General features: G+C 48.7%; 1 protein-coding gene across 2 annotated transcripts in view; it reads left to right on the top strand.

Annotated features, from left to right (window-relative positions):
- REV3L (REV3 like, DNA directed polymerase zeta catalytic subunit) overlaps nucleotides 1-15,086 on the top strand; it is a 422,230-nt gene that overhangs the window by 330,497 nt on the left and 76,647 nt on the right. For both annotated transcript variants that reach the window (XM_082249080.1, XM_082249081.1), the window contains 3 exons: nucleotides 2,789-3,033; nucleotides 14,292-14,400; nucleotides 14,761-14,967. In XM_082249080.1, the coding sequence (XP_082105206.1) occupies nucleotides 2,789-3,033; nucleotides 14,292-14,400; nucleotides 14,761-14,967 (561 nt within the window). The remainder of the gene's footprint in view (nucleotides 1-2,788; nucleotides 3,034-14,291; nucleotides 14,401-14,760; nucleotides 14,968-15,086) is intronic.

The following is a 15,086-nucleotide window of genomic DNA, read 5'->3' as shown; positions in this document are numbered from 1 at the left end:
GTTGCTCGCCCAGGAGCCTGTAGGGGGCGACCGCGCGCCACCAGAGGCGTGCTCCTGCCCCTGTTCCTTCACGGGCATCCCCGCGCGAGTGACCGGCGGCTCTGATGTCCGCCGGCCACTCGCGGTCTCCCACTGGAGAGGGAGAAAGGCAAAATAAGCCCTAGTCTTTGAGCAGCCAAATCCTCCAGGGCTTAAGTGGTTAACCCCTTTTTTTTGTACTGCACAAGTTTGCAGGGCACTTGCAAAATGGCCTCATTCACTTGAATGGGTCATGCTTGGAAGGGGCTACTCTCACCAATCATGACAGGGCATATAACTCTTGCTGTGACATGTGTACACCCCTGGCCACTGCAGCTTAAGGAGGTGCAGTTGGGGCGGGGGTGGTAAAAATATATTTTCACTAGGGGGTTTTACCACCCCCCAAACTGCAAATGTAAACTAACCTATACTGTTCTGCGCCCCTATAATGCTGCTTTCACACTGATGTGCTGCAGTTAACCCACACGGGAGGTTTAGCGCATTGCATCTAAAACTTTCCTGGGTTAGCTGCGCTTTGCCATAGACTTGTATTATATATTGCTCTTGTGGTGCACACCAAAACTCCTGCATTCAGGACACCTAGGGGGCGTGTCGGGAAAGCTTTCACCAGTGTGAAAACACAGAAGGTAGCTTATAGCCCATGGTCTCTGAATATCTAGCCTGTGTCCTCTACTGTACTCCAAGACATAACATTTACAGGTAATTCTAAATTCCTTTTTTTTTTTTTGGGCCAAACATGCTGCAGCCAGTGGTGGCCAAAACAATTATTTATGTATTTGTGGCTCCTCAATCCTTCTCATTCCCCAGCATCATTCATATTAGAAAGCTCCCAAGCAAGACAGGATGATTCTCGATAACTAAAGCAATAACTAGCAATATATATAGATAGATAACTAGCAATATATATATTTTTTTCTCTTCTATTTTTGTTTTGTGCCCCATAAGTTTTAGCTTCTTCTTTTCAAGGAATTTAGAGTGTCTGGTAATAGTATTTAACTTTTGGTCTTAAAGAGGTTGTAAACTCGTATAAATTTTTTTTTTTTTTTTTTACACCCTGCAAAAGAAAGACATAATGAGCTAGTATGCATCGCATATTAGCTCATTATGCAATACTTACCTCAGAACGAGCCCCCGCCGTGCCGCTCACTCACCTCTATGACGGGCGACATGTCTAGTCGCCCGTCTTCCGGGATCGCGGCATCCGGCCATCTGATTGGCCGGAGCCGCGGTGACGTCACTCCCGCGCACGCGCGCGGGAGCCGACAGTCACGGCACGGGGCTCTGAAGGAACGGCACGATCGGCCGTTCCTTCAGAGCGCATGCGCCAGTGACGTCACTGGCGACATGTAAGGTAAATATCTCCTAAACGGTACATGTTTAGGAGATATTTACAGTACCTATAGGTAAGCCTTATCATAGGCTTGCCTATAGGTACAAGTTGTAGAGGAGGGTTTACTTCCTCTTTAATACAATGCCATACCTGACAGCACTAGGAGAAAAATATTTGACAGCATATGGTGCTGAAGGGGTGCTTCCAATATCTGTCCTCCCAGTGTTGCCAAAGCTCTGCTTGCCTAGTTTTACAAAGTAGCAACTTTCTCATATGTAGAAACACTGCACCCTTCATGTGACAATGCAGACCTGCCGATAGGTCGTTAAAGGCTCGTACACACTATAAGAAAATCGGGTGAACATTTTCGTCCAAAGAATTTTCATATAGTGTGTACAGAACTTTCTACAGCCGATTTTTTGAATTTTCGTACGAAAGTTTTTGAAGGGACAAACTCTAAATTTCTTTCTCTTACGGGAAAAAACAAACAATTTTCATTTAATGTGTTTTCGTATGATTTTTGTACAAGAAAAATCAGAAAAGAAAGGCTGCTCATGATCAGAAACAATAAACAACAAAACAAGTCTTTGTCGTACGAGAATTTTCGTTCATCGGTTCCGATTTGCGAAACGACAAGGAAAATCATACAATCGTTCGCCCGATGTTCTTAGTGTGTACCCCACTTTAGGCTTCAAACATAGCATTATTGAATGAGGCTGTGTCTTTGTTTTTACATTGTCACATAAATATTACAAACTAAAAGAACCATGTACAGAGGTAAACAACTATGCAGGGAAAACCTAGCATAGTGGAATACAGACACGTGCATATTCAAGTAATACGATTGTATAGTTACATAGTTAGGTTGAAAAAAGAAACCAGTCCATCTAGTTAAACCAATAAAAAAAAAAAAAAAAAATCATACAATTCAGTACCCACGGTCAATCCAAAGGAATGCGAAAAACCCCAGAAAAGCATGACTCAGTTTGTTACAGCAGGGGGAAAAAATTCCTTCCTGATCCCCCGAGAGGCAATCGGATATTCCCTGGATCAACTTTACCTATAAATATTAGAACTCAGTCATGTTATGTACATTTAGGAAAGAATGCAGGTCTTTTTTAAAGCAATCTACTGAGCTGGCCAGAACCACCTCTGGAGGGAGTCTATTCCACATTTTCACAGCTATTACTGTGAAGAAACATTTCTGTATTTGGTGTAAAGTATACATGTATTCACTTGCCCATCCCTAACACCAGAGCCTATTCATTCTCATTGAGCTTAGATCCTAGGAGATTGTCCAAGATTTGATAGTGGTGTAAGTTTGGATGTAAAGTTTTTTGTTTTCCTTAATAATCAGAATGTGTTCCTATTCCAGAAAAGCTACATATATAAAAATAAATATATTTTTTATTTCCATAGTATCGAGTTGAGTCAGTGATGCTGCGTATTGCCAAGCCAATGAATTACATCCCTTTAACGCCCAGCATCCAGCAGCGTGCTCAGATGAGAGCCCCTCAATGTATCCCGCTTGTAATGGAGCCAGAATCCAAATTCTACAGCAACTCTATTTTGGTTCTTGATTTCCAGTCTTTATACCCCTCCATTGTAATTGCATACAACTACTGCTTCTCTACCTGCCTGGGAAACATGGAGAACCTGGGGAAGTAAGGACTCTGCTTGTTTGCTTCTGTGTATGTTTGTGCTGCAGAAATAAATGAATTGGGTAAGCAGGATTTTTAAGCTGGCCATACGGAGGTAGACCTTGTGTTAAGACCCTGAGACTGATCGCTATCTGATCATTTAAATTGTTGTAACCTTACTCATACGATGTATATTCACAGTACTATGTACTGCACAGTGTGGCCCATAAGTGGTAAAAATGTTTTATCTTTTCTGGTTAAGATAAAGAAAAGCTTGTTGGATTTTGTGCAGATTAATGTTTGATTTTCTCTATCGTCCATCGTGTTAATGCTCCTCCCATCAGGAGTAGTCTAGGCAGGAAAATTTGAATACACACGTCCAGGGAGCTGTCCCTCCAGGCATAAACTCCCACTACACAACCCAGCACATCAGGTTTTTTTTCTGCCTAGAGAAGGAGTAGACCTAGGTTTCCTGCTGGGACTCCGGTCTCAGTTTTTTTATTCTTTTTAGAATATTTTCTTTTTCATTTCTTTACTCACTTGCTAGCTAGTGTTCAGGGAAGAATTTCCTGGTGATCTTCAAGCAATGATGCCGGCTGGGGCTTCTTACCTGGATTATCTAGATCCTTATGGTCTGGCCTACGAGCATGAGCAGGTTATAGTTCTGACCTAGGCCTAGCCATGACGGTGCCCCCTTGTACGGAGGGGGACGAGCCTGCGAGCGGATGCCTCGCTGGGATGCAATGACCTGGAACGCCCTGAGTCGCTGCGTACCCCTTGGCTGGCAGCACCCCACTTCGGGTGGGAGGCAGTCTGCCCGGAGCGGAGCCCACCCCGGTCTATGGTATGGTGAGTAACTGTGCCCCCCTTGCCCCTACTGGCCTTGGGGGGATGTGAGCCCTTCTCTGGGGATAATGGGATTATGTTTTCCAAGAGATCCCCCTGGTCTAACCAGTGCCCGATCTGTGTGTCCTTCCCTGTCCCTGTGGGGACTGTGTGTCTGGAGTGCTCTGGTGCTGGGGGGGGTGACATGGTACCTTGAGCTGGCTGGTCCCTGTTATGGTTCTTGAGGCCTAGCCACATGGTGCTCCGTGGGTGCCGCCATCTTAGGTGTGGGCAGTGGAATTTTTTTTTTCCCTAGACTAAATAGACTTGTATGAGGCAGTCATTTTCCCTGCGGCTTCCTATTGTTTTTTATGGGCATCCATCTTTGTGTAGCCCTGGTTCTATACTTGGCAGTGTATCCTTATCAGGCGACATCACTTCCGGTGTTGTCATTTCCTGCTGCTGAGCCGAGGTCACTTCCTGCTTCTCTCTCCATGCTGTGGAAGACTCAGGAGGCTGTGTGTCTGAGGTGGTAAAGTATTGAGGGCCCCTAAGGGCATATCCTTGCACTTTTTACTATCAGTTTGGTTTAAAGGGGCTCCCTGCAGACCGTTGCGATCAGTGGTGGATACCACAATCGGCGTTTTTAGAGTTACAGTACTCCGTTTTTTGCAAATTGCACTATGGAGTTCCAAACTGGAATTTCATCCTCAGACCCACTCTGCGACTCCCGGACAGTCCAGGTCGCAGTCGCTGGCCGCAATTTCAGCTGCCCTGGAAAGCCTGGTGACTAAAGTTGATTTAGTTATGAAAAAGGTTGATAGCCATAAATGGCCTCTGCCTTCTCCATCTGTGGAGGTGTCCTCTGATTCACAGGCTGGTGTGGTTGCCCCGGATGCTCCCTTTCCTGAGGGGTCGCTGTCCTCGCAGTCAGATGGTGAAAAGGACCTGTCTTCTTCAGCTGCAGCGTGGGAACGTGCTTTGGTGGAAGCCCTGATTATTTCAGTGAGGGATACTTTAAAATTGGCTGATAACCCCACGCCGGCAGGGACGAAAGCTGACAGGGTTTTCCCTTGTCCTGACACTTTTCACGATATTGTGAATAACCAATGGCGACGGGTTAAGCACGTGTTAGTGGTGCCAAAACGCTTTTAACGCCGGTATCCTTTTGCTGGAAAGGTTTCCAACCGTTGGACGGTGGCACTTAAAGTGAACCATCCTGTTTCCAGATTAAACAAATCTACTCTTGTGCCTGTGGAGAATTCCCCGGTCTTTACTGTTCCAGTGGACAGGCGGGTGGAATCCCTTTCCCGCCATCTTCACGGGCTGGCGGGTTCCATTTTAAAACCGTTTTTTGTGTCTGGGCTAGTCTCAGACGGTGACGGAATGGATTAGGTGTTTGCGAGAGTCTTTGGACCTCAAGACTGTCCCTCTGGAACAGCTGGAACTGTTGGACCAGGTGATCCAGGCTCTAGTGTTCCTGTATGATGTATCTATGGATGCGGCTCCCCTATTTTCCAGGATCTCAAGACGCAATGTCTGGTTGAAGAGCTGGTCGGCTGACCAAGCTTCTGAATAAGCCTTAGCTGATCTCCCATTTATGGGAGACAGGTTGTTTGGCGACTCATTGGAAGAGTTGATCATGGGCCTGACTGGCGGGAAGAGTACTCTTCTTCCTCAATCCTCCAAGGGTAAGACACCCCATCCTAAGCGGGGCCCCTACTTTTCTGCTCATAAACAGTTTGTTCGTGCCTCCAGGGCGCAAGAAAAAGGTAAGACGGCTGGAACTTCTGGGGGTGCTAAGGAACCGATCAATGTCGCCAAATTTACCCTGACTCCGTCTGTGCGAGTCACCTATCTGGGGCTGATCCTCGACTCTGCTCTGGCGAGGGTGTTCTTTCCCTTGGACAAGCTTCAGAAGTTGTAAAGGGTGGTCCAATTAATGATGGAGGCCGATCAGTCCTCCTTGCGGGCTTGCATTAAGGCCCTGGGTCTGATGGTCTCAGCCTTCAAAGCAATCCCGTTTGCTCAGTGTCATACGAGACAGCTGCAGAAAGATTCTGTCACAATGGAACAGAGATCATCGGTCATTGGACCAAAAGATTTGGTTGAGCCATCTCACGAAGTTGGCTCTCTCTTGGTGGACTCCCTGCCAGTGTTTTGGACTGTGGTCGCCACGGACACCAGCCTATCAGGCTGGGGTGGAGTGCTGAGGAAAGCTCTGTGCTCAGGGGACTTGGACGTCGGAAGAGTCTTCCTTGCCGATCAGTATTCTGGAGCTGAGAGCGATCAAGCTCTGCCTTCTTCACTGGACGAGAGGGCTACACGGATTCCCGGTTCGGGTCCAGTCGGGCAATGCCACGGCCGTGGCTTACATCATCAAGGGGGTACCAGGAGTGCCCTGGTGGCAGAGATTCTGGTAGATTCCCCGGACGCAGATCTGTTTGCATCTCGCCTCAACAGGAAAGTTCAGAGGTTTGTGGCCAGGTCTCGGGATCCTCTGGCCAACACCACAGACGCTCTGATGGCTCCTTGGAGTCAGTATCGCCTGATCTATGCCTTCCCTCCGCTCGTTCTCCTGCCAAGGTTTCTTCGCAGGGTGGCGATGAAAGGCATTCCGGTCATTCTGGTGGCACCAGACTGGCCTCGGCGGTCTTCGTACACAGAGCTGGTAAAAATGGTCGTGGATCCCCCATGGCGTCTTCCTTTGCGGGAAGATCTACTATCTCAAGGGACCGATCTTCCATCCTGCTTTACGGTTGCTGGCTTTAACAGCTTGGCTGTTGAAAGCAAGGTGTTGAGGGATAGAGGTCATTCTGATTGTTTTTCCTACCCTTTTGAAGGCCAGAAGGTCGACATCTAGGAAGATCTATAATCGTACAAGGAAATCATACATTTCTTGGTGTGAATTGCTGCAGCTGCACCCTCACTTGTTTTCTATAGCTAGGGTTTTGGCCTTTTTACAAAAAGAGGTTAGGCAGCGCTTGGCGTTGGGTATTATAAAGGACCAGGTTTCGGCCTTGGCTATTTACTTCCAATGTCCGTTGGCTACTCAGTTTGATTCACACCTTTGTTCAGGGGGTACATCATCTGGCCACTCTGAGGAGATTCCCGTTACCACCGAGGGATCTTAATCTGGTTTTGTCTGTTCTTCACAAGCCTCCTTTTGAGAATTTTAGGGAGATTTCCCAGCTTTCTTTGTCGCAGAAGGTTGCCTTCCTAGTGGTTATCACTTCTGCTCGCAGAGTCTCTGAGTTGGCAGGGTTGTCCTGTCTGTCCACAGGGATAAGGTGGTGTCGGATTTTCTCCTGAATGAAGACATTGTGTTGCCTTCCTTTTTTTTTGAAAAATTATTTTTATTGATTTTGGCAACAAGAAAAATACAAACAATGACAATTACCAGTCCCTAACACGGCGGGACGGTACAACAACCCCTCCCGACCCACCCCTAGGACCCCCCCAACCCTTGGGTAGCTTAACCAACAGAACAGAGTAGAGTAGTGGGGCCCGGGGCGGCTGGAGCAGCACAACCTACCCAGACCGCCCCTCCAACCCCAGAGGTGCAAGATATAAACATAGTACATGACAACTGAATCAGAACATCAAATCAAAAGTTAAAATTAAGAGAGACATTCCCCGACTGAAAGAAAAGGACTAGTGAAAGACCGGGCCTAAATAGACAACCAAGGTGGAGTCGTTACCCCATCAGAATTATCCCACCGTCTCTGTAGATTCCACCCAAGCCTTCCATACCTTTTCAAATTTTCGGAGACAACCCCGGGACATGTATGTGGCCTTATACAAAGGTAAAACAGCGTTCACCAGCCCCTTCCAGAATTCTAACGAAGGAGGGGACACCTTTTTCCAGTGCAACAGGATAGCTTTCTTGGCATAGAATAACAGGATTATCAAGAGCGTCCTATGAGCCACCGAGGGGACCACCTCCTCCACCAGGCCCAGGAGACAGACGCTCTGGGTCAGCGGAACCGGGGCCACAAGTACCCTCTCCAGGCAAGAGACAACCTCCGACCAGTAGCGCTGAACCAGAGCACAGTCCCAGAATATATGGCGAGCATCCGCCGGGGCAGCCAAGCAACGCCAGCACTCGGCGGATGCCGTAGGAAAGATCTTGGCCAACCGGGCAGGCGTATAATACACTCTGTGGAGAAATTTAAATTGGATGAACTTATCCCTAGCCGCCACCAGGTGTTTAAAAGGATCAGTCCACAGGTCATCCCAGTCGTCCCCCTGCAGGTCAGGAATATCCTCCGTCCACCGCTGTCTACATCGCACAATCCCCGGGCGGGTCAGTCGAAACAGTTCCTTGTAGATAGTAGACAGTGTTTTACTAAGGTCGGGGTTAGTCAGCATTAACTCCAAATCTGACGGCACCAATTCAATCCGAAGATTCGCAAACTGACTCTGAAAAGCGTGCCTTAGCTGTAAGAAGCGAAAAAAATAAGTCGTGGGCAGGTCGTGTCGAGAACGTAAGATATCGAAAGTAACCAAGTCACCCTCCGTGGTAATGTCTCCCAGCGTTTTTATTCCAGCAGCAGCCCACACCCCTGGGTCCGGAAGGTGGTAGAAATGAGGAAGTCTGGGATTCATCCACAGGGGGGTAGATGGTGAAAACCCAAGGTAACTGGGGCACGCCAGCTTCACCGTCTGACCCCACGCCTTAATTGTAGCCTTCATAGAATCCGTCAATGGCAGGTCAGTGCCCACCCCACGAAATAATGCCAAGCGCAAACTTTCATAGGACCCCAAGTTCGCAGCCTCCAGAACCGTAGCCGAATCCTCTGCATCCGCCCGCAACCAACGCCTCGCGAATACCATCTGCCCTGCCAGGTAGTATTTATGCCAGTCAGGGAGGGCGAGTCCCCCACTAGCCTTGGGCTCCTGGAGGGCCCGCAGGCCTATCCTAGGGGCCCCTGGTGACCACAAAAAAGAACCAATGATGCCATCCAACTTGCGGAAAAAAGCGCTAGGGACCCAGGTGGGGGAGTGCCGCAGAATATACAGCACTACAGGTAGAAACTTCATCTTTAATAGGGCAATACGGCCAAGCAATGAGAGCTGGAGCCTCTTCCACACCTGCACCAGCTGTTGTAGTCTAGGCACAAGCGGGAGGAGATTCAGGGTGTAATAGTCCCCCGGGCACCGCGTAACTTTAACCCCCAGGTAGGTGAAGGAGTCCACCCAACATAGAGGAGGATCAGTAGGGGAGACCGTCATCGGGGCCCCGGCAAGAGAAAGGACGGAAGATTTCCCCCAGTTCACCCGGAGCCCCGAGTAGGTACCGAACGTGTCCAGAATGTGCAAAACCGCCCGCAGGGAGGGACCCGAGTCCCTAAGGAATAGCAGCATATCGTCTGCATAAAGTGCTACGCACTCCCTAATGGACCCTACGCGAATGGCATCAAAGGCCTCAGAGGTTCTGAGAGCAGTGGCAACCGATTCAATTGTGAGGGCAAACAAAAAGGGGGAGAGGGGGCAACCCTGTCGGGTACCCCGCCCCACCCCAAAGTACTCAGATTTGGCTAGACCCCGCCGAATGGCCGTACGAGGAGAGGAGTACAATAGCCTGACCCACATCCGGAACGTAGGGCCGAAACCCATCAGCTCCAGTACCTTATGCATGTACGACCAGTCGACTGAGTCAAAAGCCTTCTCAATATCAATAGAGACCACAATCCTCTGCGGATAGTCAGCATTGGGCAACTGAAGATGGGTAAAGAGGCGTCTAATATTGGTGTTCACCGACTTACCCGGCATAAAACCCGTCTGGTCCGGATCAACCAAAGTATGGATGACCCCCGCCAGCCGGGACGCCAAGACCTTGGAAAGGACCTTCAGATCAGCATTTAAGAGGGCTATGGGTCTGTAGGAGGAGCAATTTAAGGGATCCTTACCTGGCTTCGGCAACAACACCATGTAAGCGTCGAGCGTGGAGGGAGGGAGAGCTTCCTCCTCAAGACAGCATTGAAATAGGCTACTAAGGCGTGGGGCCAGCTGCTCAGCGAACAATTTATAAAAATCAGCGGGGAACCCATCGGGACCCGGGGCCTTATGTGGAGGGAACGCGGCTATAGCCTTTTCCACCTCTAGAGGGGTGATAGGGGCGTCAAGGAGGGAACTGTCGTCTGCAGCCAAAGTGGGGAGGTCAAGATCTCGAAGGAGCAGTTCCATGGCAGTATGGTCGTAGTCAGGGGTAGGGGCGTACAAGGTCTCAAAGTACCATCTGAACTCAGCCAGTATGTCCGCGGAGTCCGTCAAGAGGTCACCCCCCCCCCCCCCGAACTCCTGATAAGCGGAATATTAATTGGGGCCTTTTGATCCGCCACCAGCCTCGCCAAAAGTTTGCCATTTTTATCTCCCTGCGCAAACACCGAAGCCCGCACATGAGAAGCCTCAGTGTGGGCGAGGTCTGAGAAGTGGAGAGAAAGAGTGCGCCGCGCCTCCAGTAAGGAAGCATAACTGGAATCAGAAGGTGACTCCGCATGTGCCTTCGCCCTCTCCCTATCCTCCTCCTGCAGGGACACGATGGCACTGTTGTGGTCTTTTCTAGCAGACTTAATGCCAGCAATACACTCCCCTCTGGCCACCGCCTTAAACGCCTCCCACACCACTCCCGGCCCTGCAGAACCCTCATTGCTCTCCCAATACGTCTGGATGACCTCTGTCAGCTGGGAGGTAATCTGCTCATGTTGGAGCCATCCAGAGGACAGCCGCCAGCCCCGCTCTCTAGCCTCCACACAGAGGTGCACTGTCAAGAGAAGCGGGTTATGATCAGACACCCCCCCCAGCCAGATAGTCAGCAGTTGAAAGGAGGGATTGGAGATAAGCATTACCAAAAGCCAGGTCAATGCGATCCGCAGAACGGTGCGTGGCAGAAAGGTGGGAATAACACCTATCGTCAGGATGCTTCCAACGCCAGAGTTCCACCAGGCCCATAGCAGACGCCCAAGCCAAAAGGTCGAGCGAGGCCGGCCGACTGGAGTTGGAGTATCCAGCCCACTGTCCAGAATGGCATTAAAATCCCCCATCATAAGCACCGGTAATGAGACATGATCAGAAAGCTTGTCCATAAGGTCATACAGTAGCTGCACCCTGAAGGGCGAAGGTACATAAACATTAATCAAAAGCATTTTGAGAGAATACAGGGTTATGACTAAAGCCACAAAGCGCCCCTCTGGATCAGAGATCACCTGGTGGATGGAACAGGGAATAGCTTTACTAATCAGGACCGAGACACCTCGGGCATAAGTGGAATAAGTGGCATGAAACGCCTTTTGTATCCACAGTTTTCTAAGGGCCTGGACCATACTGCCATCCAGGTGGGTCTCCTGAAGGAGGAACACATGCGGTTTATATTGCTTAAGATATTGAAATACAGCAGCCCGCTTATACTTGCTATTGAGCCCCCTCACATTCCATGAGAGGAATCTATAAACATCAGCCATGGGGAACATGCAAAAAAATAAAGGGAGGATGGAAAAAACAGTCACACGGGGCCAGGAAGTCCATAATCCAGTTGTCCAAGACATATTGAGAGCACCATTGGAGTCAGCAGGCCCAGAGGAACCACATAGTCAGAAAAAGGTAGAGCTGCCCAAAAAACTGCCCAAATGCCCTTGTACCAGCAACATCAAACAAGCCAGAGAAACCTGGCAAAACCCGGCTGGTACGGGCCTGAAACCCCAAACCCCCCAACATTAGAGTCAGTGAACGCTGTGCAGTGCAAACAAAGTTCGACAGGTACCTAGTAGTTGCTATAGACTCCAGCGGAGCCCCTGGGGCAAACAGGATCCTATGAAAATAAAATGTGGGGAAAAAAGAAAAAATTATGCACAAAAGTCACCAACACTCCAAGAAGTAGGGGACAGATCCGCAGAGAAGAGCAGCCCACTTCAGGTCATCAACGAAGACTGTCCAGCCAATCCGAGACCTCCTGGGGAGATTCATAGAATTTCAATTGCACCCTGAGTCTGCTGGGGTACAGCATGCTATATTTGATTTCTTTATCCCGGAGACGTTTACGGACCTCTGTAATCGACCGGTGCTTCCTCTGGGTTTCAGCCGAGAAATCCGGAAAGAGCATGATTCGTGTATTTTCAAAATGTAAATCCTGATGCTTCCGAGCCTCAGCCAGGAGCATGTCACGATCCCGATAGTTCAGGAATTTTACCAGAAAGGGTCTTGGCGGGGCCCCTGGCGGCCTAGCACCCATGGGAACGCAATGGGCTCGCTCCACAACATAGGTGGGGGGCAGATCAGTGAGGGTGAGCAATTGCTTAAAAAATTGTTCCGCAAATATGGCTGGTTTAGACCCCTTCAGGGAGCCCCACCACTCTTACATTGTTCCGTCGCTGACGGTCTTCAGCATCGTCTGCGCGGTGCTGTAGGGACTTGACCAGGCCTTGGAGTTCTGCTAATTGAGCGGCATGTGCGGTCGTGTTGTCCTCCACATCAGAGATGCGACCCTCCGCAGTAGTGATGTGGCCCCTCATTTTATCGAGGTCATGGCGTATCAGGGTGCACTCGGAGGCCAGGTGATCGATCCGCACCATGAGGGCGGCCTTGCAGCCGTCAATGGCCGCCAGGATAGGAGCTGTGATGGCCCGCTGGTCGGCCTCATGCTGCGAGGCAGAGGGCTGGGATGGTATAGTCGGCTTTACCTGTGAGGAACCGTCTCTACGCTGCTCCTGCTCCATGGCCGCGCTCGCTCTCAAGGCGCGCTAAGGTGCTGGTGACGGCGCTAAGATGGGGGAGGCGGAGCTCTGGGCCTGGCCGTGAGTGGAGCCGGTCTGGCGTGGATCCGTCCGGGCCTTTCCGAGAGTGTTGGAGGCAGAAGAAGGCATCCCCAAGACAGGAAGGGGTTCCCCCACGGGTCCGGGAAAACACTCGGTAAGGATAAACGGCAGGATGTTCCAGGAGCTCCGCCGAGACACGTCTTGTCTTGCTCACATCCGGACACGCCCCCCTGTGTTGCCTTCCTTATGTCCTAAGCCTACACATCACAAGGAAGTTGCTTTGCACTCTCTGGATGTGGTTTGGGCCATAAAGGTTTATCTGACGGTTACTGAGCCCTTCAGAAAGTCGGACTCTTTGTCCTTCCGGACGGTCCTTGCAAAGATTCGACTGCATCCGCTGTGACCATTTGGAGATGGATCAGGCAGACGGTTGTTCAGGCTTATTCGATCAAGGGTCAGGTTCCTCCTTTCCCTGTGAAGGTGCATTCTACTAGAGAGCTGAGTGCCTCTTGGGCTTTTCGCCATCAGGTCTCTGTTGTACAAGTTTGTAAGGCAGCGACTTGGTCGTCTGTGCACACCTTTACCAAATTTTACAAGGTGGATTTGTTGGCTTCTTCGGATGCCTCTTTTGGCCGCAAGGTTTTGCAGACTGCTGTTTCATAAGAGAATGTTTGTTGTACTTCTCTTTGAGGTCTTTTATCTGGGTGAGCTCCTGTTGTTTGGTTGAGCTCCATGTTGCCCGGTTGGCTACGTTTAGACTTTTGGAGTTGACTTTACTGTCTGGTTGCGTTTTCCCACCCCTCATTCCTATACTGCCTTGGGACGTCCCACTCAGCTCATGGAGATGAGGCTGCGTCTGTTGATGGACATCAGAGGAAAAGGTTTTGCAGTAAGAGCTTACAAAAATCTTATTTTTACAGGAGTGGAGATTTCCCTTAACCACTTGCTTACTGGGCACTTATACGTCCTTCCTACCCAGGGTAATTTTCATCTTTCAGCGCTGTTGAATGATAATTGCACGGTTATGTAACCCTGTACCCAAACTACATTTATCACTTTTTTTCACACAAATAGAGCTTTCTTTTGGTGGTAATTATTAAACACTGGGTTTTTTATTTTTTGCTAAAAATAAAAACAAAAAAGACCGAAAAATTTGAAGAAAATTTTTTTTCATAGCTTGTTATAAAATTTTGCAAATAGGTAATTTTTCTCCTTCACTGATGGGCGCTGATGAGGTGGCAATGGTGAGACAACACTGATGGGGTGGCACTGGTGGGCACTGATGAGGTGGCACTGGTGGGCACTGATAGGCAGCACTGGTGGACACTGGTAGGCAGCACTGGTAAGCACTGATGGATGCCATTGATTTGCACTGATGGGCACTATGTGGGACCGATGCCCCTGTAACAGAAGTTGGATACTGGGATTGGCACTGTACCCTGTTCTGTAATAAGCCAAGTCCAAAGGAGACTGGAAGCCCACGTGGTAGTCGTCTTTAGGCTATAGCGTGGGTGGAAAGGGATTAATTCTAAAAATATTAAAGCTATGTATGAATCAGATTTAAATACACGATGTGCCAAGTTTGCAAGGAAAAATAAGGTTTACCGCATTCATGGTTTTCTGTGAGATTGCTGTTTTTATATTTGTCTTCAAGCTTCTGGCTGTAAACTGAACCAACTGAGGCATTTGTTGTATGTTTTCCAGGTGTGAAGAGTTCAAATTTGGATGCACATCATTGTGTGTTCCTCCAGACCTGTTGCATCAGCTTCGACATGATATTACAATATCACCTAATGGGGTTGCTTTTGTAAAGGTAAGAGCACCCGGCGTTCCATTATTTCTTGTTTTCTCTTTATTTGTTAACTTTTTAAATGTTGTCAACACTTTAACTAAGGACAAACAATAGTAGGGGTACAGCAAATTTAGGGGCAAAAACGATACTACAATTACTGTCAAATTTAGACAGTACATAAGAATTGGTTCCCAAGTACTTTATGATGGCTTTGAGTTGCCTAGGCTTCTTATATGCATCTTGGAACATCAATGTCACCAGGTCTCCTCCGCATTCATCTGTGTAAAGGTATATTAGCTTGATAAAACTTTTAACCGAAATGCAGCATCTCTATATTGCTTTCAGTGTATTTACTACGAATCTTTTTTTTCTTTATTTTAGGCCTCTGTCAGAAAAGGGGTGCTGCCACGAATGCTTGAGGAGATTTTGAACACAAGGATAATGGTGAAGCAGTCTATGAAAGACTACAAACATGACAAAAGCCTTACACGAATGCTTGATGCCCGTCAACTTGGTCTGAAATTAATAGCCAATGTAACATTTGGCTACACTGCTGCTAACTTCTCTGGGAGAATGCCATGTGTGGAGGTAAATGACATAGAGAGAAAACAAGGGCGCAAAGGCCCAGTGCATTACCAGATAAAACTTTACTTAAAGGAAAAAGTAAAGAGTTCATACTCACAATAGCCAAAGGCTAATACAGCAAT

This window comes from Pelophylax lessonae (genome assembly GCF_965119305.1).
Source record: "Pelophylax lessonae genome assembly, chromosome: 3".
NCBI lineage: Eukaryota > Metazoa > Chordata > Amphibia > Anura > Ranidae > Pelophylax > Pelophylax lessonae.
This window is presented reverse-complemented; position numbering and strand designations above follow the sequence as displayed.